At 40.6% G+C, this 25,715-nt stretch overlaps 1 protein-coding gene across 2 annotated transcripts in view; it reads left to right on the top strand.

Annotated features, from left to right (window-relative positions):
* Positions 1-25,715, top strand: part of TMEM87A (transmembrane protein 87A) — a 244,168-nt gene that overhangs the window by 46,801 nt on the left and 171,652 nt on the right. For both annotated transcript variants that reach the window (XM_053697919.1, XM_053697918.1), the window contains exons 3-5: positions 2,225-2,319; positions 3,440-3,556; positions 19,588-19,638. In XM_053697919.1, the coding sequence (XP_053553894.1) occupies positions 2,225-2,319; positions 3,440-3,556; positions 19,588-19,638 (263 nt within the window). The remainder of the gene's footprint in view (positions 1-2,224; positions 2,320-3,439; positions 3,557-19,587; positions 19,639-25,715) is intronic.

Raw genomic sequence — 25,715 nt, 5'->3', positions numbered from 1 at the left:
CCCTTTTCCTGTAAGTTCACTGTGGTTTTGTTTTGTTTTGTTTTGGGGGGGCGGTCAGTTCCCATTAGAGGTTGAAATTATTTTTTTTGTTTGTGAATGGGGTAGGCTTGCCGTTTCTGAGTTGGATATTACCTATGTATTTAACCCCTATGCAGTGGTTATATACATAGGTTTTGGGGTTTTTTAAATAAACTTTCATGATTCAGATAGGGCATGTCATTTCTTAACTTTCCAATTTACTTTTATCACCAATTTTGCTTTGTTCTCTTGGTATTTAGTTGAAAGCTAAACCTAGCAGGTTCATATGCAAATTTCTTAGACCTTGAAGGCTGCCTCTTATCTGAATGCATTTTGACAGTTTTTTTACCACTAGAGGGTGTTAGTTCATGTGTGTCATATAGATAACACTGTGCCCATGCATGTGGAGTTACCTAGAAGTCAGCACTGATTGGCTAAAATGCAAGTCTGTCAAAAGAACTGAAATAAGGGGGCAGTTTGCAGAGGCTTAGGTACAAGGTAATCACAGAGGTAAAAAGTATATCAATGTAACTGTGATGGTTATGCAAAATGGGTAAGAAAGGAATTATCTGTCTTTTAAAACAATAAAAATTCTGGTGTAGACTGTCCCTTTTAACTTGTCAGTGATGTGTAAGTTACATGATCTAGCAAATTAGAGCTTGTCATTTTTGCACTAGAATGTCCTTTTTAGAGCTGCAACAACTAATCGGCATAATCGATTATGAAAATAGTTGTCAACGAATCTCATTATCGATTAGTTGGTTGGAATTAGTTAGTCTGTGCCAGCTGCTTCACTCCGATAAGCTCCTGCACATGGTATTGTGTTTTATGGTTATGCCCTTAGCCTAAAGGACGTCTACAGACATTTTACTTCTCACTTTTTCAGGACAGTATAAGTTTCTTTTTAATTTTACAACTACTCCTGTCTTATGTGCAGCCCAGAAATAAAATAGGAATCATAATTTGTATTGTTTATATTAAATCAGGTGATTTGGGACTTTGCTTTGCATGATATAGTACCGAGCTTGTTATTTACACCTAGCCCTAGATTGATGGCATTTGTTAAATGAATTTATGTCACCATTACCTGTTTGCACAATTTTTAGCGGATTGCTTGCTATTGCTGATTATATGTACTCTATAAATAAATGTGTAAGGCTGTGCCCTGTTACTGATATATAGTCTTTAGCCCTTTTGCCTTTTTTGTGTTTTAATATTTTTAATTAATTGGAATATGTACCAAATTCAACCTCTAAGTATATATCTGATATTTGAAGAGTGGACTAGATATTGTTCCCCCTAACCTTATAACTGGTTGTTTACCATTGCATATAGATATTCAAGATATTTTTATGTCAGAAGACCAGGCTTACTTTAAGAGGCCCCTTGCATTGGTGGAGAGCTAACAAAGATAAATAGCCCACCTTGGTGAAATTGTCAAAACCCTACTTATTCATCTCATGCTCCTCAACACCATATGAGCGCCTCTTCTCTGCTGCAGGCAAAATAGCTTGCAAAAAAGAGAGCCAGCCTCAGCCAGGAGCATGTGAACATGTTGACATTTTTTCATTTCAATGCAAAGTTTCTGAAAGAGTGAATAACAGAATGTTATAAACAGTGGTAGTTTATCTCTTACTAGTTCTACCTCTTTTCAAACAGTTTGTAGTTTTGTTTTGCTTAATTATAAAAATTTGTTCTGCGGCTTAAAAAAATTAGACCAACAGTTGTGTTAATGTAAAGTTTTAGTCTGAACTTTATATTTATAACACTCAGTATATGGATTTTATTTAAAATATAGGAAAAAATTATTTATTTTTTATCCGATTAGTCGATTAATCGAAAAAATAATCGTCCGATTAATTGATTATGGAAATAATCGTTAGTTGCAGCCCTAGTCCTTTTAAACATTCACTTATTCCTTTGTTATACAGTACCAGGAAATAGTCACTCATTCTCATTTATTTATGCAAATCCATATACATATTACACTTGTAATAATCTCTAATTAGAAACTGCAGTGTTTGTGCTTATTGCCTACACATTTTCAGTGAGTGACAGCTGCAATGTATTTTAGCCTGTTATGGCAGTTATATAAATTACCTTGCATTAGTTCTCACCCATCCACCTCTTTCAATCTGTCTTATTTTATATGTTACTTTGTTCTGTAACCTTATCTGACCTTGTATCGTATCTATTCTGCTTCAAGGGGAAAACGGCACCACCTGCGATTCATCCCTGAGTTACAGCATTACATGGTACCTGCGCTACTGCAGCTGCTACAATGAAGTCTCTGGTTTTGTGGTACGTTTTGGAGTATTATTTGCCTGCTTAAAATTCCACATTATTTTAAATTGGGTAATAGAATATGGAAACCTATGTCCAGCTAAGGAGACACATGTTTCAATTAATCTACCTTTGTTGTTAGTACTGTGCTCGGGACCTTTAAAAGGAAGAAAATCATGTAGTAATATAATTAGAGCATTCAACTCCTCCACGTGGAGCCAGGTTAAAGGGAGAGCATCTGATACCCCTGGAACTCTCTTTAGAAAATCTTAGTTCCATTTTATTGGGCCCCAATGCCCCATTATGTCCTGGTGCTCGCTCTTACGTCTTGATGTACAGTAAACAGCTGGAGGAAAGAATATAAGTTAAAGGGATAGTCTAGTCAAAATTAAACTTCCATGATTCAGAGCATACAATTTTAAGCAGCTTTCTAATTTACTCCTGTTATCAATTTTTGTTCCTTTTATTGTTATCCTTTGTTCAAAAGCAAAAATGTAAGCTCAAGAGTGTGCACGTGTCTGCAGCATTATATAGCAGCAGTTTTGCAACAATGTTCTACATTAGCAGGAGCACTAGGTGGCAGCACTAGTGCTTCAGGCATGTGCACGCTACCTAGATATCTCTTCAACAAAGAATAACATGAGAATGAAATACATTTGATAATATAATTAAATTGGAAACTTTTTAAAAATTGTATTCTCTGAATCATAAAAGAAAAATGTTAGGTTTAATGTCCCTTTAAGACAATATTAAATTAAAAAAACATATTATTTTGATGCATGTTGTGAAATTGATCATTAAATAAATTTATTTTAAATTGTGCAATTATTTTATGCTTTGGATAGCCTAAGTAACATAACTAACAGAAAATATTATAATATTGCAAATTATTATACCGTCCCCAGCTGGCTACTTCATAATGCCATCTGGAAAATGAAAAGTTGCTCTGTATAAACTAAACTTCATTTACACTTTAACAGTATTTTTATTACAGCAGATGTTCTTATATTAAAATACTTGTAAAGTCATCATACCCACATACTTCAATCTTCCATTTGCTTGGTATTCACTAGATAGCTGTGACATACAGGTTTTTTTTGTACCTTGGCTAAATGTTGTTGTCTTTTTGCTTTTACAGGAGGATCAGGCTGAAGGTTATTTGAATTTGAAGGCTGAGTCTCATGTCGGATGGGATGATTCCTATGCTACTTACACATTCCCTGCACAGACGTGCAAGCAGCTGCTAAATGCTCAGGTAGAACTATAGATTTGGCACACAAACAGAAGAGGGCATTGTAAATGGTAGCACACAAGGTTTAGGAGAGTATAAAGGGAAGAAAATGTGCAGGGGACAAAAATGGATAAGAATTAAAAACACTGTCAGTAGGATGAGGTGTGGTGTGTAGGAGAGGATTATATACCAGAATTGCAACAGCCAAGCAAACAAGACTGCACGTTACAAGGCCCTTGCTACTCATACACTTCTGTGACTCATCATTCACATGACTTGTAACTGTGCACTTATTTCCCACAAATAATTCCCAGAGTGCCCCTAAAGCAGATTTACATCTAGTTATATGATTGCATGAACAACAACATAACGTCTGAAGCATTCACAGCTTTCTTTTTATTGTACAGAAATAAGCAATATATACTCTTATCTGTCTATATATCTGACCATTTTTTGCGGCCTAGCTAAATTCTGCAAAAAGAGGTCAACTGCCCCTATCACAGGAAATGAAGCATGTCAACAAGTCTGTTAACCTTCCTTTGTATAACATACAAGTTCCTCTGTGAACCCTTTCTTCAAAATTGAGGTAAAAGGTTATATGAGAGTGCTGTGAAAAACAGAATACCTATGTTGCTAAGCTTAGTAACACAAAGTCAAATCAAGGCAGTTGGGGCATATTTGCTGCTGTGCCAGAGGCCCACACTCAATTACTCTAATTACCACGACCATATCTAACCACTCTCACAAACAAGGAAATCCTCAGCCATCCATCATAGCCCATTTTACAGGCAAAGTCCAAACAGCATCCAAAGTAATGATGTTTCATATTTTTATTTATTTTTCTGTAGGCTTCTAATTGCAAACAGGGCTACTTGGCTTTGTCCTTTTAGTTTCTGAATTGGTGCAATTTGTTTTTCCCCATGGGAAATGCCTTCATGAAACATTGTCAAATGTTCTTTCTTCATTGTGATAGGTTTGGGTTTATGGGGATTGCCTGTTGATTTATCATTGGAATATTTATTTCATGTACTTGGCAAGAGTCCATGAGCTAGTGACATATGGGATATACAATCCTACTAGGAGGGGCAAAGTTTCCCAAACCTCAAAATGCCTAAAAATACACCCCTCACAACACCTACAATTCGGTTTTACAAACTTTGCCTCCTATGGAGGTGGTGAAGTAAGTTTGTGCTTGATTTTTATGATTTCTTCTGTGATAAGTGCTTCTAAGTATTCTGAAGCCCAATTCCTCTTAGAGTACAGTGTTTGTCAGAGGGAAGCGATTTTATGCCTATTGATTTCATGGTTACCCTCTCAGGAAATCTTTTCAAGGGTTCTCTGTTATCGGTCGTAGGGATTCATCTCCTACCTCCCTTTTCAGATCGACGATATACTCTTATATACCATTACCTCTGCTGATAGCTTTCAGTACTGGTTTGGCTATCTGCTATATGTGGATGGGTGTCTTTCGGTAAGTATGTATCATTATTTAAGACTCTCTCAGCTGTGGTTTTGTGCTTTATGTATAAAGTTTTAAATATATGTATTTCTCTAACATTGGTGTGTCCGGTCCACGGCGTCATCCTTACTTGTGGGAATATATCTTCCCCAACAGGAAATGGCAAAGAGTCCCAGCAAAGCTGACCATATAGTCCCTCCTAGGCTCCGCCCACCCCAGTCATTCTCTTTGCCGTTGCACAGGCAACATCTCCACGGAGATGGTTAAGAGTTTTTGGTGTTTAAATGTAGTTTTTTATTCTTCTATCAAGTGTTTGTTATTTTAAAATAGTGCTGGTATGTACTATTTACTCTGAAACAGAAAAGGATGAAGATTTCTGTTTGTGAGAGGAAAATGATTTTAGCAGACAGTAACTAAAATCGATTGCTGTTTCCACATAGGACTGTTGAGATGAAGTAACTTCAGTTGGGGGAAACAGTTAGCAGACTTTTCTGCTTAAGGTATGACTAGCCATATTTCTAACAAGACTGTGTAATGCTGGAAGGCTGTCATTTCCCCTCATGGGGACTGGTAAGCCATTTTCTTAGTCTCAAACAGAATAAAGGGCTTAATATGGGCTATAAAACTGGTAGACATTTTTATGGGCTAAATCGATTGCTTTATTTGGACATTTTATACATGTTTATGCTGACAATTCACATTTATAAACTTGGGGAACGTTTTTTAACGACAGGCACTATGTTAGACACCTTTTCCAGTCAGGGAGGGCCTTCCCAGTTGTAGGCTGAGCCTCATTTTCGCGCCATTACTGCGCAGTTGTTTTTGAGAGCAAGACATGCAGATGCATGTGTGAGGATCTGAAAGTAGCTGGAAAAGTTTCTAGAAGGCGTCATTTGGTATCGTATTCCCCTCTGGGCTTGGTTAGGTCTCAGCAAAGGCTGTAGCTGGGACTGTATAGGGGTTAAATTTGTAAACGGCTCCGGTTCCGTTATTTTAAGGGTTAAAGCTCTGAAAATTGGTGTGCAATACTCTTAATGCTTTAAGACACTGTGGTGAAATTTTGGTAATTTTTGAACAATTCCTTCATACTTTTTCACATATTCAGTAATAAAGTGTTTCTGTTTAAAATTTAAAGAGACAGTAACGGTTTTGTTTTAAAACGTTTTTTGTGCTTTATTGACAAGTTTAAGCCTGTTTAACATGTCTGTGCCTTCGGATAAGCTATGTTCTATATGTATGAAAGCCAATGTGTCTCCCCATTTAAAATTGTGTGATAATTGTGCCATAGCGTTCAAACAAAGTAAGGACAGTACTGCCACAGATAATGAAATTGCCCAAGATGATTCCTCAGATGAGGGGAGTAGACATGATACTACATCATCTCCTACTGTGTCTACACCAGTTTTGCCCACGCAGGAGGCCCCTAGTACATCTAGCGCGCCAATGCTTATTACCATGCAACAATTGACGGCTGTAATGGATAACTCCATAGCAAATATTTTATCCAAAATGCCTGCATATCAGAGAAAGCGTTTTAAACACTGAAGAGCAGGAGGGCACTGATGATAATTGTTCTGTCATTCCCTCACACCAATCTGAAGTGGCCATGAGGGAGGTTTTGTCAGATGGGGAAATTTCAGATTCAGGAAAAATTTCTCAACAAGCTGAACCTGATGTTGTGACATTTAAATTTAAATTAGAGCATCTCCGCGCACTGCTTAAGGAGGTGTTATCTACTCTGGATGATTGTGACAACTTGGTCATTCCAGAGAAATTATGCAAGATGGACAAGTTTCTAGAGGTTCCGGTGCACCCCGACGCTTTTCCTATACCCAAGCGGGTGGCGGACATAGTGAATAAGGAGTGGGAGAAGCCCGGCATACCTTTTGTTCCCCCCCCTATATTTAAGAAATTATTTCCTATGGTCGACCCCAGAAAGGACTTATGGCAGACAGTCCCTAAGGTCGAGGGGGCAGTTTCTACTCTAAACAAGCGCACTACTATTCCTATCGAGGATAGTTGTGCTTTCAAAGATCCTATGGATAAAAAATTGGAAGGTTTGCTTAAAAAGATTTTTGTACAGCAAGGTTACCTTCTACAACCCATTTCGTGCATTGTTCCTGTCACTACAGCAGCGTGGTTCTGGTTCGAGGAACTAGAAAAGTCGCTCAGTAGAGAGACTCCATATGAGGAGGTTATGGACAGAGTTCACGCACTTAAGTTGGCTAACTCTTTTATTTTAGATGCCGCTTTGCAATTAGCTAGATTAGCGGCGAAAAATTCAGGGTTTGCAATTGTGGCGCGCAGAGCGCTTTGGCTAAAGTCTTGGTCAGTGGATGTATCATCCAAGACAAAATTGCTTAACATCCCTTTCAAAGGTAAAACTCTATTTGGACCAGAATTGAAAGAGATTATCTCAGACATCACTGGGGGAAAGGGCCACGCCCTTCCTCAAGATAGGCCTTTCAAGGCCAAGAATAAGTCTAATTTTCGTTCCTTTCGCAATTTCCTCTAAGCAAGAGGGTAATGCCTCACAGCCCAAACCAGCCTGGAAGCCTATGCAAGGCTGTAACAAGGGTAAACAGGCCAAGAAGCCTGCTGCTGCTAACAAAACAGCATGAAGGAGTAGCCCCCGATCCGGGACCGGATCTAGTAGGGGGCAGACTCTCTCTCTTTGCTCAGGCTTGGGCAAGAGATGTTCAGGATCCCTGGGCACTAGAAATAGTATCTCAGGGTTATCTTCTGGAATTCAGGGAACTACCCCCAAGGGGAAGGTTCCACATGTCTCACTTATCCTTAAACCAAATAAAGAGACAGGCGTTCTTACATTGTGTAGAAGACCTGTTAAAGATGGGAACAAGGAATGGGATTTTATTCAAATCTGTTCGTAGTTCCCAAAAAAGAGGGAACTTTCAGACCAATTTTGGATTTGAAGATCCTAAACAAATTTCTCAGGGTACCATCGTTCAAGATGGAAACCATTCAAACGATTCTACCCACTATCCAGGAAGGTCAATTTATGACTACCGTGGATCTAAAGGATGCGTACCTACATATTCCTATCCACAAAGAACATCATCAGTTCCTAAGGTTCGCCTTTCTGGACAAACATTACCAGTTTGTGGCCCTCCCATTCGGGTTAGCCACTGCTCCAAGGATTTTCACAAAGGTACTAGGGTCCCTTCTAGCGGTTCTAAGACCGAGGGGCATTGCAGTAGTACCATACTTGGACGACATTCTAATACAAGCGTCGTCCCTGTCAACAGCAAAGGCTCATACAGACATCGTTCTGGCCTTTCTCAGATCACACGGATGGAAGGTGAACATAGAAAAAAGTTCTCTGTCTCCGTCAACAAGAGTTCCCTTCTTGGGAACAATAATAGATTTCTTAGAAATGAGGATTTTTCTGACAGAGGTCAGAAAGTCAAAACTTCTAAGCACTTGTCAAGTTCTTCATTCTGTTCCACGTCCTTCCATAGCGTAGTGCATGGAAGTAGTAGGGTTGATGGTTGCAGCAATGGACATAGTTCCTTTTGCACAAATTCATCTAAGACCATTACAACTGAGCATGCTCAAACAGTGGAATGGGGACTATACAGACTTGTCTCCAATGATTCAATTAGATCAGAAGACCAGAGATTCACTCCGTTGGTGGCTGACCCTGGACCATCTATCCCAGGGAATGAGCTTCCGCAGACCAGAGTGGGTCATTGTCACGACCGACGCCAGTCTAGTGGGCTGGGGCGTGGTCTGGAAATCCCTGAAAGCTCAGGGACTATGGTCTCCGGAAGAGTCTCTTCTCCCGATAAACATTCTGGAACTAAGAGCGATCTTCAATGCTCTCAGGGCTTGGCCTCAGCTAGCAAAGGCCAGATTCATAAGATTCCAATCAGACAACATGACGACCGTTGCGTATATCAATCATCAGGGGGGAACAAGAAGTTCCCTGGCGATGAAAGAAGTGACCAAAATAATTCAATGGGCGGAGGATAACTCCTGCCACCTATCTGCGATCCACATCCCAGGTGTGGAAAACTGGGAAGCGGATTATCTGAGTCGTCAGACATTCCATCCGGGGGAGTGGGAACTCCACCCGGAGATCTTTGCCCAACTAACTCAGTTATGGGGCATTCCAGACATGGATCTGATGGCGTCTCGTCAGAACTTCAAGGTTCCTTGCTACGGGTCCAGATCCAGGGATCCCAAGGCGACTCTAGTAGATGCACTAGTAGCACCTTGGACCTTCAACCTAGCTTATGTATTTCCACCGTTTCCTCTCATTCCCAGGCTAGTAGCCAGGATCAAACAGGAGAGGGCCTCGGTGATCTTGATAGCTCCTGCGTGGCCACGCAGGACTTGGTATGCAGACCTGGTGAATATGTCATTGGTTCCACCATGGAAGCTACCTTTGAGACAGGACCTTCTTGTTCAGGGTCCATTTGAACATCCAAATCTGGTCTCCCTCCAGCTGACGGCTTGGAGATTGAACGCTTGATTCTATCAAAGTGTGGGTTTTCAGATTCTGTGATAGATACTCTGGTTCAGGCCAGAAAACCGGTAACTAGAAAGATTTACCATAAAATATGGAAAAGATATATCTGTTGGTGTGAATCCAAAGGATTCCCATGGAATAAGATAAAAATTCCTAAGATTCGGGGGCGGAGCCTACAGCTGTTGCGGAAGGTTGTGTATATGAGGAGCTCCTGACTCTTACTTGGATATAACTATTATTCTCTCTTTTAAAAAAAATAACTTTTGCACCTGACACCTTTGGGAAGGTGCCCTGAAGTTTCCCTGGAGGAGTTAGCGAGATAATATTATATAGACGGCTCATCCTATGTTCCTCAGCTTGATTGCATGGAAGCTGACCGCATGGCAAGCAGGCCTAATTTGTGACTCAGTTACTCTGTGCCGTCGAGGCTGCCGCACATACTACCCCCCCCCGGGGATCTTGATGACTCTGGGTTAATAGCAGCATATTATTGCTGCCCTTATTTCTGTACAACATTGATCCCTGTAAGATCTAGCTCTATTCCACAATGGCGACCGGCACTCATGGTATGCTGTTGGAGATTGAGGCCCTTCTACAATCGCACTTTGAGGAAATCGCTAGAGTTTGGGATACTGAAGTGGAGAAGCTGCATTCTCTTACAAGATCTATTGCTTCTAAGACAAGTAAAAGTAACACGGTTGAGTCGCTTGGAGGCGAAAGCCAAAAAAAGCCAAGTACTATGCAGCAAGTTTTGGCATATCCGCCATTTAAGATCGCTGATACACATACCATTTCCATGTGTCCCGGTGGAGCTGTGGAGGCACAAAGGACACAATTAAGCAGAGCCACTGTGCGGATCATCCAGCCTGTCCCCCGCCACTACGAGAGATCACAAATGAATGCACAGGCACCTTGCCCTCCTAATACTACCATGAAAGAGACCTTTGAAAGTGAGCAGAATACTGAATTGCAGAACAGTAACAGCGAAGACAAACTTATCCCTGTCCTAAGCCCTGGGATTGAGCATTGTGGTGTTGTGGGGGCAGTGGAAAGATCAGCGCAGTACTTACCCAAAGATGTTGTCGAAACCCAGCGATCCCTATACAGCCATGCCCCAGACGCCAATGACACTACACTGCCGTTACCGGAGATTGCCAGACAGCCTCATCTAGCCTGGCCGAGACGTGCCGGGGAGAGCGGTGGGCTCAATCGTAGTCTTGGCTTCCTAGGTCCTCCAGAGGCAGCGGATCTGCATGCGTGTAACAGACGACATGTCCCGGCACTAACTCCTAAGCCGGAAAATGGAGCAGTGAGTAGTGAGAAGCTCCCAACATTACTTTCAAGGTATCAAGGCCTGTCGCCCACCGGAGCGATAAGTGTGCTCTGTCATCTGCATCTTGCTGGGAGTGGTAGGCAGAGTACTTGCAGGGGGAACACGGCAGCATTTTTCTCCTGCCCTGGAAACTTATTTTGCGAGGTCAGCACCTTGGTCTTTGAGCGGAACGGAGTTGGGTAAGCTGAACAATCAGAATGACGAGCCGCTTCAGGCTCTGCATACCCCTACACCCATTGGACTTTAACATCCTGTTTGTCCCTTTATTCAGCGATAACTATGATATAGTGGGAACTTACCCCAAGTCACAGGATGACAAGGACGTTTCCTAGCCAAAACGGTTGTTGGTGCTCCCTTCCCCCATAAACTGCCCCATGGCTTTTGGACTTCTAGCAGGGCCCATTGACTCATGGACGCCATAGCTCTCTATTGCATTTACTTGAGATGCATGTCGTGTATACAATGGTTAAAGGGCTTATTAATGTGTAGTAACTGTCATGTTCATATGAGCTAAAACCTAGTGAGCGCAGTTTTTCTGTTATAGATCGCTATAAGCCATTAAATTCATATATCCCCTTTATAGGTCCCACTCATTTTAGTAGAAGGGCTAAGAGTAATGAGATTTCAATATCCCTATAAATCTACCAAGGTTATAGTGTGTTGACCCGCTGATCTTAACACATTAACTTTGCTGACTAAATTAACTGCTTAACCTTGCTGTCTTGTTACCTATATAGGTATTAATGCTAGTCACTCCACACAGTTTACTCTTAGATGCGATCAAGTAGAACATAGTCTGAGAATTTGGGACCTCTATATATGTACCACCCCTATATACCCCCCCTTAATGATAGATATATTTTAAATTCTCTTTATATAGTTTAGGTGTTGGTGCCTCACTATTCATGTTATGTGGTCCACATAGTTAAATGTTAAGGACTAGCCTTAACTTTTTGTTCTAATGTCCTGTTGCAATATTCAGTATTATCTAACCTTTACACTCTACCATTAACTTTGTTACCTATAGTGCCTTTACTGCCGTTGCTATTATTTAGTTTGCAAAAACAGGGAATATGATGTATTATAAATCATGGCCCAAAAGTGGCCTTTGAGACTTATTAGCCCCCCTTCTCTATGTCACACGAATATGTATAGGTCCAAGAGTGGCCTTTTGTCTATTGGGGGAACCCTAAAATATAAAAGCGAGGTTTAATTTAGGTTTGTCTTATATACTTTACAGACACTGTTTTGTGTCCTTAAATACTGGACAATATTTTCTATTGGATGTTATTTTCTTGTATGTCATTATCATATTTAAATACTGGACAATATTTTTTATTGGATGTTATTTTCTTGTATGTCATTATCATATTTTTTTTTCCTCATGGATTGTTTGTATTGTTTCTCTTGAAAACCTCAATAAAAACTTTAAATAAAAAAAAAAAATTTCCTAAGATTCTCTCCTTTCTACAAGAAGGTTTGGAGAAAGGATTATCTGCAAGTTCTCTAAAGGGACAGATCTCTGCTTTATCTGTCTTACTACACAAAAGACTGGCAGCTGTGCCAGATGTTCAAGCATTTGTTCAGGCTCTGGTTAGGATCAAGCCTGTTTACAGACCTTTGACTCCTCCCTGGAGTCTAAATCTAGTTCTTTCAGTTCTTCAAGGGGTTCCGTTTGAACCTTTACATTCCATAGATATTAAGTTACTATCTTGGAAAGTTTTGTTTTTGGTTGCTATTTCTTCTGCTAGAAGAGTTTCAGAGTTATCTGCTCTGCAGTGTTCTCCGCCCTATCTGGTGTTCCATGCAGATAAGGTGGTTTTGCGTACTAAGCCTGGTTTTCTTCCAAAGGTTGTTTCTAACAAGAATATTAACCAGGAGATAGTTGTACCTTCTTTATGTCTGAATCCAGTTTCAAAGAAGGAACGTTTGTTACACAATTTGGACGTAGTCCGTGCTCTAAAATTCTATTTAGAGGCTACAAAAGATTTCAGACAAACATCTTCTTTGTTTGTTGTCTATTCTGGTAAAAGGAGAGGTCAAAAAGCGACTTCTACCTCTCTTTCCTTTTGGCTTAAAAGCATCATCCGATTGGCTTATGAGACTTCCGGACGGCAGCCTCCTGAAAGAATCACAGCTCACTCCACTAGGGCTGTGGCTTCCACATGGGCCTTCAAGAACGAGGCTTCTGTTGACCAGATATGTAAGGCAGCGACTTGGTCTTCACTGCACACTTTTGCCAAATTTTACAAATTTGATACTTTTGCTTCTTCGGAGGCTATTTTTGGGAGAAAGGTTTTGCAAGCCGTGGTGCCTTCCGTTTAGGTAACCTGATTTGCTCCCTCCCTTCATCCGTGTCCTAAAGCTTTGGTATTGGTTCCCACAAGTAAGGATGACGCCGTGGACCGGACACACCAATGTTGGAGAAAACAGAATTTATGCTTACTTTCAACGGTGTGTCCGGTCCACGGCCCGCCCTGGTTTTTTAATCAGGTCTGATGAATTATTTTCTCTAACTACAGTCACCACGGTACCATATGGTTTCTCCTATATTTTTCCTCCTGTCCGTCGGTCGAATGACTGGGGTGGGCGGAGCCTAGGAGGGACTATATGGCCAGCTTTGCTGGGACTCTTTGCCATTTCCTGTTGGGGAAGAGATATTCCCACAAGTAAGGATGACGCCGTGGACCGGACACACCGTTGGAGAAAGTAATTTATCAGGTAAGCATAAATTCTGTTTTTACTTATATTTGCCATGAGTCAGGTCTATGTGTTTTTCCCTTTGCAGTCTAGCAGTTTCATTATGGGAATCATGTTTTAGGAAGTTTGTCTTACCTGGGGTATAGTCTTTTTTTATTTATTTTTTTTTAATTTTATTTGACTTGTTTTTTCCTTGAAAAACTTGCGGGCAAAATGCTGTTATTTATTGCGTCATTCTTGGCGCAAGAATTTTTTGTCGCGAATGTGAGTCCGTAGTGATGCAGGTTCGTCATTTTCTGCGTCTTAGTTGACGCTAGGTTGTTTGGCGTGAAATTGTTTGTTATGACGCGAGTTGCGTCATTTCCAGATGTTTGTTGGTGCCAAAAAATTTCTCAACTTCCTTTTGTTTCGTGCGTCATACAAGGCGTCAAAAATTTTAATTTTATTTTACCTCACTTCCTATATGCTCCTTGCCTTCTTTATGCTCAGAGGGCTATGCTATTTGCTTTTTTTTTGTCAATTTTAGCATTTGCATTTTTTCCCATTCCTGAAACTGCTATATATGGAGATATTTTTGTTTAAATGTTATTTTTTCTTTTACATTTTACAAGATGTCTCAATCTGATCCTGTCTCAGAAGCTGCTGTAGGAGCCATGCTGCCTGAACACAGTTCTACCACAGCTAAGTGTATCTGTTGTAAGCTAGTGGAGATTATATCTCCAGCTGTAGTATGTAACAGTTGTCATGATAAGCTTTTGCATGCAGAAAAGGTTTCTATTAGTGCTAGTACAGTATCTGTTGTTCTTCAACATCTAAAGTACATGATATCCCTGTTGATATGAAAAATTATATTACTGATGCGATACAGAAGGCTATGGCTGCTATACCGCCTTCAAATAAATGTAAAAGGTCTTTTAAAACTTCTCATAATACTGATGAAATTTGTATTGAACGGCAACATACTGATATATCCTCCTCTGATGAGGATCTCTCTGACTCAGAAGATCCTACTTCAGACATTGAAACTGATAAATCATCTTATCTTTTTAAGATTGAGTATATTCGTTCTTTGTTAAAAGAAGTATTAATAACTTTGGATATTGAGGAGTCTGGTCCTCTTGATAATAAATCCAGTAAACATTTAAATTCTGTCTATAAACCTCCTGTGACTGTTCCTGATGCTATTTCTGATTTGGTTGCTAAGGAATGGTCTAAGCCTGGTACTTCTTTTGTTTCTTCTTCAAGGTTTAAAAAGTTGTATCCTTTGCCAGTGGCTAAATTAGAGTTTTGGGAAAAAGTCCCTAAGGTTGATGGGGCTATTTCTACTCTTGTTAAACGTACTACTATTCCTTTGGAAGACAGTACTTCTTGTAAGGATCCTTTAGATAGGAAAATTGAATCTTATCTAAGAAAAGCTTATTTGCATTCTGGCTATATTCTCAGACCTGCCATTTCGATGGCTGATGTTGCGGCTGCATCAACCTTTTAATTGGATAGCTTAGCACAATGGGAAAAAGACTCTGATTTGCACAGCATTGTTCATTTGCTTCAACATGCTAATCATTTTATCTGTGATGCTATTTTTTATATCATCAAGATTAATGTTAAATCTATGTCTTTGACTATTTTAGCTAAAAGAGCTTTATGGTTGAAATAATGGAATGCTGACATGGTATCTAAATCTAGGTTACAATCTCTATCATTCCAGGGTAATAATTTGTTTGGTTCCCAGTTGGATTCTATTATTTCCACTATTACTGGGGGGAAGGGAGTTTATTTGCCTCAATATAAAAAGTCTAAGGGCAAATCCTAAAGCTTCTAATCGGTTTCGTTCCTTTCGTCAGAATAGAGAACAGAAAACCACTCCTTCTCCTAAGGACTCTGGCTCCAATTAGAAGCCATCCTCGAGTTGGAATAAATCCAAGCCTTATAAAAAACCAAAGCCAGCCCCCAAGACTGCATGAAGGTACGGCGCTCAATCGAGTTCTGCTGGTGGGGGGCAGATTGAAATTATTTCAAGACGCTTGGGAAGGTTCCGTTCAGAATCATTGGATTCAGAATATTGTCTCTCAGGGGTATCAAATAGGTTTCAGAATAAGACGACCTGTGAGAAGATTTTTTTCTCTCTCACGTTCCAACAAATCCTTTGAAAGCTCAGGCCTTTCTGAAGTTTGTTTCAGATCTAGAGCTTTCAGGAGTAATTGTACCAGTTCCAATTCTGGAACAGGGTCTGGGTTTTTATTCAAATCTATTCATTGTCCCGAAGAAGGAAAATTCTTTCAGACCAGTTCTAGATCTAAAGTTTTTGAATCAATTTGTAAGGGTCCCAACTTTCAAGATGGTGACTATAAGGACTATTCTGCCTTTTGTTCAGGAAGGTCATTGCATGTCCTCAATAGACTTACAGGATGCGTATCTTCACATTCCGATTCATCCAGACCACTATCAGTTTCTGAGATTCTCTTTTCTAGACGAGCATTACCATTTCTTGCTCTTTCATTTAGCCTAGCAACAGCTCCAATAATCTTTTTGAAGGTTCTCTGTGCCCTTCTATCTATAATCAGAGAGCAGGGTATTGCAGTGTTTCCTTATTTGGACGACAAATGAAATTGGTTTCTGCCTGTCGAAACCTTCAGTCTCGATCATTCCCTTCAGTGGCTATGTGCATGGAAGTTTTAGGTCTCATGACTGCAGCATCGGACGTGATCCCCTTTGCAGCTTTGCATGCTGAATCAATGGTGCAGAGATTATACTCTGATATCACAGCTGATATACTTAAATCCCAACATTCAACTCTCTATGTCCTGGTGGTTGGACCATCATCGGATTCTTCAAGGAGCCTCTTTTGTTCGTCCTTCCTGGACTGTGATTTCAACAGATGCAAGTCTCAGAGGTTGGGGAGCTGTCTGGGGGTCTCTGACAGCACAAGGAGTTTGGAATCCTCAAGAGGCGATGTTACCAATCAATATTTTAGAACTCTGTGCTATTTTCAGGGCTCTTCAAGCTTGGCCTCTATTAAAGAGAGAATCATTCATTCGTTATCAGACAGACAATATCACAACTGTGGCATATGTCAATCATCAAGGGGGGAAGAAGTATCTCGAATACTTTCTTGGGCGGTATCCAACTCCTGTCTAATTTCTGAGATACATATCCCAGGTGTAGACAGTTGGGAAGCGGATTATCTCAGTCGTCATTCTTTACATCCAGGGGAGTGGTCTCTCCATCCAGATGTATTTTGTTAGATTGTACAGATGTGGGGTCTCCCTGAAATAGATCTGATGGCTTCCCATCTAAACAAGAAGCTTCTCAGGTACCTTTCCGAGTCCAGGGATCCTCAGAGATGGTGGATGCGTTAGCAGTTTCTTGGTTTTACCAACCTGCTTACATTTTTCCGCCTCTAGTTCTTCTTCCAAGGGTGATCTCCAAGATCATATTGGAACAATCACATGTTTTTCTGATAGCACCAGCATGGCCTCACAGGTTTTGATATGCGGATCTTGTCCGGATGTCCAGTTGCCAACCTTGGCCACTTCCTTTAAGGACAAACCTTCTGTCTTAAGGGACGTTTTTCCATCAGGATCTCAAATCGCTAAATTTGAAGGTATGGAAATTGAACGCTTAGTGCTTAGTCATAGAGGTTTCTCTGACTCAGTGATTAATACTATGCTACAGGCTCGTATGTCTGTTTCAAGGAAGATTTATTATCGTGTTTGGCAAACCTATATTTCATGGTGTTTTTTTTTTTATAAATTCTTTTAGGATTCCTAGAATTTTACAGTTTCTTCAGGATGGTTTGGGTAAAGGTTTGTTTGCAAGTACCTTGAAGGGACAAATCTCTGCTCTTTGTTTTATTTCATAGAAAGATTACTAAACTTCCTGATAATCACTTTTTTGTTCGGGCTTTGGTTCGTATCAAGCCTGTTGTTAAATCAATCTCTCTTCCTTGGAGTCTTAATTTGGTTTTGAAGAATTTGCAGGCTCCTCCTTTTGAGCCTATGAATTCTTTGGATATTAAACTACTTTCTTGGAAAGTGTTGTTCCTTTTGGCTATCTCTTCTGCTAGGAGAGTTTCCGAATTGTCTGCTCTCTCTTGTGAGTCTCCTTTTCTGATTTTCCATCAGGATAAGGCTGTTTTGCGGACTTCGTTTAAATTTCTTCCTAAGGTTGTAAATTCTAACAACATTAGTAGGGAAATTGTTGTTCCTTCTTTGTGTCCTAATCCTAAGAATACTCTTGAAAGATCTTTATATTCTTTGGATGTTGTAAAAACTTTGAAATATTATGTCGAAGCTACTAAAGATTTCAGAAAGACGTCTAGTCTATTTGTTGTTTTTTTTCTGGTCCTAGGAAAGGTCAGAAAGCCTCTGCCATTTCTTTGGCATTTTGGTTAAAACTTTTGATTCACAAGGCTTATTTGGAGGCGGGACAGTCTCCGCCTCAGAGAATTACAGCTCATTCTACTAGATCAGTCGCCACTTCTTGGGCTTTTAAGAATGAAGCTTTGGTTGATCTGATTTGCAAAGCAGTAACTTGGTCTTCTTTGCATACATTTACAAAATTTTACCATTTTGATGTATTTGCTTCTTCTGAAGTAGTCTTTGGTAGAAAAGTTCTTCAGGCAGCTGTTTTAGTTTGATTCTTCTGCTTATGATCTAAGTTTTTTTTCTTGTAATTTATGTGAAATTTATGAGAGACTTATTTTTTGTGTGGATTTAATTTTTTCAGTGTAAATAGCTGTTTTTATTTTATCCCTCCCTTTCTAGTGACTCTTCTGTGGTCTCCCACATCTTGGATATTTCTCTCCCATACGTCACTAGCTCATGGACTCTTGCCAATTACATGAAAGAAAACATCATTTATGTAAGAACTTACCTGATAAATTAATTTCTTTCATATTGGCAAGAGTCTGTGAGGCCCACCCTTTTTATGTTGGTTATGATTTTTGTATAAAAGCAAAATTTTATTTCCAGTTCCTCTTTTTGTATGCTTTTTTACTCATTTTTCACCCCACTACTTGTCTATTTTTAAACTGAATTGTGGGTGTGGTGAGGGTTGTATTTATAGGCATTTTGAGGTTTGGGAAACTTTGCCCCTCCTGGTATGATTATATATCCCATACGTCACTAGCTCATGGACTCTTGCCAATATGAAAGAAATGAATTTATCAAGTAAGTTCTTACATAAATTGTTTTTCAGTATTTCTTCTTTCTCTTCCCACATTTCATATGGTTTTCTAAACGCCTATTAATGATATTTAGCACTTAAAAGACCATTTATTATAGTACAAGTTCATGATAAAAAGATAATAAAATAGCATTAAAAGAGCAGATTTGTTTTTCTAAAGCATTTTAAAATGTACTTCAATTTGTCGACCCTTCTGTACCTTGTGACAGTCATCAGCAAATTACACACTTACTGTATATACTGTGAACCTTTGCACATGCTCAGGAGTAGCTGGTGCCTTAAAGGAACATAAAACAAGTTGTGATAGAGACAAAATATAATATGTACTTTAATTATTTTACCTGCAAATTTATACTCCAGTGCCTCGCCATTAACCCTTAATTTTTAGTTTCTGAATTTTAAAGCTCTAACTCCCCCCCACACAATTACTTATATGGCTGTATCTATATCTATTGTTGTTTTGGTAGAATGCTGAAGTATGCCTAGAATCTGTGAACGCAGTTGAAATACAATGCCTGTGTCTAAACACTGATAGTGATAGGTAGAGTTGGCTGCTCCAAGCAGCTTAGCTATGTAATTAATTTTGCTTATTTTTGAAAAATATTTTAAAATACTTGCAAGCAATTTTTAAACCTTTTTTTCTGTAAACTTAATTAGCCCTTTTAGGATATGCACAGATCTCAACCTGTTTTATGTCTCTTTAAAGTTTGCATATAAAAGGACTATGTACAATTTAGTAATGTAAGTCAATTGGAAAGTATCTTAAAACTGCATTCTCTGTCTGAATCGTGAAAGTTTTAATTTTGACTTTAAAGCATTGGGCTCAGGTATGTACCTATAAGATATGTTTTATTTACAATTCTGACTTCTGTTTTCTCTTCCAGAGATATTATACGACATTTCCTCAGCCAGTGTTCACCCAAGAAAAAACAGAGGTAATTAGCTATAACCTTTTATTAAGATGTACATTTATAAAACTGCTTCTTTCTTCTGTTATGTGTGATCAGTCCACGGGTCATCATTACTTCTGGGATATAACTCCTCCCCAACAGGAAATGCAAGAGGATTCACCCAGCAGAGCTGCATATAGCTCCTCCCCTCTACGTCAGTCCCAGTCATTCTCTTGCACCCAACGACTAGATAGGATGTGTGAGAGGACTATGGTGATTATACTTAGTTTTTATGACTTCAATCAAAAGTTTGTTATTTTAAAATAGCACCGGAGCGTGTTATTACTTCTCTGGCAGAGTTTGAGAAGAATCTGACAGAGATTTTTTACTATGATTTTAACCGGAGTCGTTAAGATCATATTGCTGTTCTCGACCATCTGAGGGAGGTAAAGGCTTCAGATCAGGGGACAGCGGGCAGATGAATCTGCATTGAGGTATGTGGCAGTTTTTATTTTCTGAATGGAATTGATGAGAAAAGCCTGCCATACCGTTAAAATGACATGTATGTATACACTTCAGTATTCTGGGGATGGTATTTCACCGGAACTACTGTGTTAAAGGTCACTAATCCTTTTAATAACTATTCTCATGTTAAACGTTTTTGCTGGAATGTAGAATCGTTTACATTGCTGAGGTACTGTGTGAATAAATATTTGGGCATTATTTTCCACTTGGCAGTTTTTTGCTTTAATTGTGACAGTTTCGTTTCTCTTCACTGCTGTGTGGGAGAGGGAGGGGCCGTTTTTGGCGCTCTTTGCTACGCATCAAAAAATTCCAGTCAGCTACTTTTATATTTCCTGCATGATCCGGTTCATCTCTGACAGATCTCAGGGGTCTTCAAACTTCTTTGAAGGGAGGTAAATTCTCTCAGCAGAGCTGTGAGAATTCTTATAGTGACTGTGAATAAAAAACGTTGTTTTGTTTTCTTATGTACAAATTTAATTAGTGTTGTTTTTTACTAATGGGAACAAACCTTTGCTAAAAGTTGTGTTGTTTTAAAGTTTGATGCTATAACTGTTTTTCAGTTCATTATTTCAACTGTCATTTAATCGTTAGTACCTCTTTGAGGCACAGTGCGTTTTTTTGCTAAAAAAGATTATAACCAAGTTGTAAGTTTTTTTGCTAGTGTGTTAAACATGTCTGACTCAGAGGAAGATATCTGTGTCATTTGTTCCAATGCCAAGGTGGAGCCCAATAGAAATTTATGTACTAACTGTATTGATGCTACTTTAAATAAAAGTCAATCTGTACAATGTGAACAAATTTCACCAAACAGCGAGGGGAGAGTTATGCCGACTAACTCGCCTCACGCGACAGTACCTGCATCTCCCGCCCGGGAGGTGCGTGATATTTTGGCGCCTAGTACATCTGGGCGGCCATTACAGATAACATTACAAGATATGGCTACTGTTATGACTGAAGTTTTGTCTAAATTACCAGAACTAAGAGGCAAGCGTGATCACTCTGGGGTGAGAACAGAGTGCGCTGACAATGCTAGGGCCATGTCTGATACTGCGTCACAGCTCGCAGAGCATGAGGACGGAGAGCTTCATTCTGTGGGTGACGGTTCTGATCCAAACAGATTGGACTCAGATATTTCAAATTTTAAATTTAAATTGGAGAACCTCCGTGTACTACTAGGGGAGGTCTTAGCAGCTCTCAACGATTGTAACACCGTTGCAATACCAGAGAAACTGTGTAGGTTGGATAAATACTTTGCGGTACCGGCGAGTACTGACGTTTTTCCTATACCTAAGAGACTAACTGAAATTGTTACTAAGGAGTGGGATAGACCCGGTGTGCCGTTCTCACCCCCTCCAATATTTAGAAAGATGTTTCCAATAGACGCCACCACTCGGGACTTATGGCAAACGGTCCCCAAGGTGGAGGGAGCAGTTTCTACTTTAGCTAAGCGTACCACTATCCCGGTGGAGGATAGCTGTGCTTTCTCAGATCCAATGGATAAAAAATTAGAGGGTTACCTTAAGAAAATGTTTGTTCAACAAGGTTTTATATTACAACCCCTTGCATGTATCGCGCCGATTACGGCTGCGGCAGCATTTTGGATTGAGTCGCTTGAAGAGAACCTTAGTTCCTCTACGCTAGACGACATTACGGACAGGCTTAGAGTCCTTAAACTAGCTAATTCTTTCATTTCGGAGGCCGTAGTACATTTAACCAAACTTACGGCTAAGAACTCAGGATTCGCCGTACAGGCACGCAGGGCACTGTGGCTAAAATCCTGGTCAGCTGATGTTACTTCTAAGTCCAAATTACTTAATATACCTTTCAAGGGGCAGTCCTTATTCGGGCCCGGTTTGAAAGAAATTATCGCTGACATTACGGGAGGTAAGGGCCACGCCCTACCTCAAGACAAGGCCAAAGCTAAGGCTAGACAGTCTAATTTTCGTCCCTTTCGGAATTTCAAGGCAGGAGCAGCATCAACCTCCACTGCACCAAAACAGGAAGGAGCTGTTGCTCGTTACAGGCAAGGCTGGAAGCCTAACCAGTCCTGGAACAAAAGCAAGCAGGCCAGGAAACCTGCTGCTGCCCCAAAGACAGCATGAACCGAGAGCCCCCGATCCGGGACCGGATCTAGTAGGGGGCAGACTCTCTCTCTTCGCCCAGGCCTGGGCAAGAGATGTTCAGGATCCCTGGGCACTAGAGATCATATCTCAGGGATACCTTCTAGACTTCAAATTATCTCCCCCAAGAGGGAGATTTCATCTGTCAAGGTTGTCAACAAACCAGATAAAGAAAGAAGCGTTTCTACGCTGCGTACAAGATCTGTTAACAATGGGAGTGATCCATCCGGTTCCGTGGTCGGAACAAGGACAAGGGTTCTACTCAAACCTGTTTGTGGTTCCCAAAAAAGAGGGAACTTTCAGGCCAATCTTAGATTTAAAGACTCTAAACAAATTCCTAAGAGTTCCATCGTTCAAAATGGAAACTATTCGGACAATCTTACCCATGATCCAAGAGGGTCAGTACATGACCACAGTGGATTTAAAGGATGCTTACCTTCACATACCGATCCACAAAGATCATCACCGGTATCTAAGGTTTGCCTTCTTAGACAGGCACTACCAGTTTGTAGCTCTTCCATTCGGATTGGCTACGGCTCCAAGAATCTTCACAAAGGTTCTGGGTGCCCTTCTAGCGGTACTAAGACCGCGAGGGATTTCGGTAGCTCCGTACCTAGACGACATTCTAATACAAGCTTCAAGCTTTCAAACTGCCAAGTCTCATACAGAGTTAGTTCTGGCATTTCTTAGGTCGCATGGATGGAAAGTGAACGAAAAGAAGAGTTCTCTCTTTCCTCTCACAAGAGTTCCATTCTTGGGGACTCTTATAGATTCTGTAGAAATGAAGATTTACCTGACAGAAGACAGGTTAACAAAACTTCAAAATGCATGCCGCGTCCTTCATTCCATTCAACACCCGTCAGTAGCTCAATGCATGGAGGTGATCGGCTTAATGGTAGCGGCAATGGACATAGTACCTTTTGCACGCCTACACCTCAGACCGCTGCAATTATGCATGCTAAGTCAGTGGAATGGGGATTACTCAGATTTGTCCCCTACTCTGAATCTGAATCAAGAGACCAGAAATTCTCTTCTATGGTGGCTTTATCGGCCACACCTGTCCAGGGGGATGCCATTCAGCAGGCCAGACTGGACAATTGTAACAACAGACGCCAGCCTCCTAGGTTGGGGCGCTGTCTGGAATTCTCTGAAGGCTCAGGGACTATGGAATCAGGAGGAGAGTCTCCTACCAATAAACATTCTGGAATTGAGAGCAGTTCTCAATGCCCTTCTGGCTTGGCCCCAGTTAACAACTCGGGGGTTCATCAGGTTTCAGTCGGACAACATCACGACTGTAGCTTACATCAACCATCAGGGAGGGACAAGAAGCTCCCTAGCAATGATGGAAGTATCAAAGATAATTCGCTGGGCAGAGTCTCACTCTTGCCACCTGTCAGCAATCCACATCCCGGGAGTGGAGAACTGGGAGGCGGATTTCTTGAGTCGCCAGACTTTTCATCCGGGGGAGTGGGAACTTCATCCGGAGGTCTTTGCCCAAATACTTCGACGTTGGGGCAAACCAGAGATAGATCTCATGGCGTCTCGCCAGAACGCCAAACTTCCTCGCTACGGGTCCAGATCCAGGGATCCGGGAGCAGTTCTGATAGATGCTTTGACAGCACCTTGGAACTTCAGGATGGCTTATGTGTTTCCACCCTTCCCGCTGCTTCCTCGATTGATTGCCAAAATCAAACAGGAGAGAGCATCAGTAATTCTAATAGCACCTGCTTGGCCACGCAGGACTTGGTATGCAGATCTAGTGGACATGTCATCCTGTCCGCCTTGGTCTCTACCTCTAAGACAGGACCTTCTGATACAGGGTCCATTCAAACATCAAAATCTAACTTCTCTGAAGCTGACTGCTTGGAAATTGAACGCTTGATTTTATCAAAACGTGGTTTTTCTGAGTCGGTTATTGATACCCTGATTCAGGCTAGGAAGCCTGTTACCAGAAGGATTTACCATAAAATATGGCGGAAATACCTATACTGGTGCGAATCCAAAGGTTACTCCTGGAGTAAGGTTAGGATCGCTAGGATATTGTCTTTTCTACAAGAAGGTTTAGAAAAGGGTTTATCAGCTAGTTCATTAAAGGGACAGATTTCAGCTCTGTCCATCTTGTTACACAGACGTCTGTCAGAAAATCCAGACGTCCAGTCCTTTTGTCAGGCTTTAGCTAGGATCAAGCCTGTGTTTAAAGCTGTTGCTCCACCATGGAGTTTAAACTTAGTTCTTAACGTTTTACAGGGTGTTCCGTTTGAACCCCTTCATTCCATTGATATAAAAATGTTATCTTGGAAAGTTCTGTTTTTAATGGCTATTTCCTCGGCTCGAAGAGTCTCTGAGTTATCAGCCTTACATTGTGATTCCCCTTATCTGATTTTTCACTCAGACAAGGTAGTTCTGCGTACTAAACCTGGGTTCTTACCTAAGGTAGTCACTAACAGGAACATCAATCAAGAGATTGTTGTCCCATCATTGTGTCCAAATCCTTCTTCAAAGAAGGAACGTCTTTTACACAATCTGGATGTAGTTCGTGCCCTCAAGTTCTACTTGCAGGCAACTAAAGATTTTCGCCAAACTTCTTCCTTGTTTGTCGTTTACTCTGGACAGAGGAGAGGTCAAAAAGCTTCTGCTACCTCTCTCTCTTTTTGGCTTCGTAGCATAATACGTTTAGCCTATGAGACTGCTGGACAGCAGCCTCCTGAAAGAATTACAGCTCACTCCACTAGAGCTGTGGCTTCCACTTGGGCCTTTAAGAATGAGGCCTCTGTTGAACAGATTTGCAAGGCTGCAACTTGGTCTTCGCTTCATACTTTTTCCAAATTTTACAAATTTGACACTTTTGCTTCTTCGGAGGCTATTTTTGGGAGAAAGGTTCTTCAGGCAGTGGTTCCTTCTGTATAATGAGCCTGCCTATCCCTCCCGTCATCCGTGTACTTTTGCTTTGGTATTGGTATCCCAGAAGTAATGATGACCCGTGGACTGATCACACATAACAGAAGAAAACATAATTTATGCTTACCTGATAAATTCCTTTCTTCTGTTGTGTGATCAGTCCACGGCCCGCCCTGTTTTAAGGCAGGTAAATATCTTTTAAATTATACTCCAGTCACCACTTCACCCTTGGTTACTCCTTTCTCGTTGATTCTTGGTCGAATGACTGGGACTGACGTAGAGGGGAGGAGCTATATGCAGCTCTGCTGGGTGAATCCTCTTGCATTTCCTGTTGGGGAGGAGTTATATCCCAGAAGTAATGATGACCCGTGGACTGATCACACAACAGAAGAAAGGAATTTATCAGGTAAGCATAAATTATGTTTTTGCTTACACCACCACAGAGGTGACAAGATCAATATGCCCTCCACAGTCGCTCGTTCGGGGTGATTGACATTCCCTGCTCTTGCTCAATTGGTTTGGCAGGAGGCAGCATTGCACATGAAACCTCTTGTGCAATATTAAAGTGATGGTAAATCC

The sequence above is a fragment of the Bombina bombina genome, chromosome 1, assembly GCF_027579735.1.
Source record: "Bombina bombina isolate aBomBom1 chromosome 1, aBomBom1.pri, whole genome shotgun sequence".
NCBI lineage: Eukaryota > Metazoa > Chordata > Amphibia > Anura > Bombinatoridae > Bombina > Bombina bombina.
Note: the sequence above shows the minus strand (reverse complement) of the source record. Positions and strands in the feature narration are given on the sequence as shown.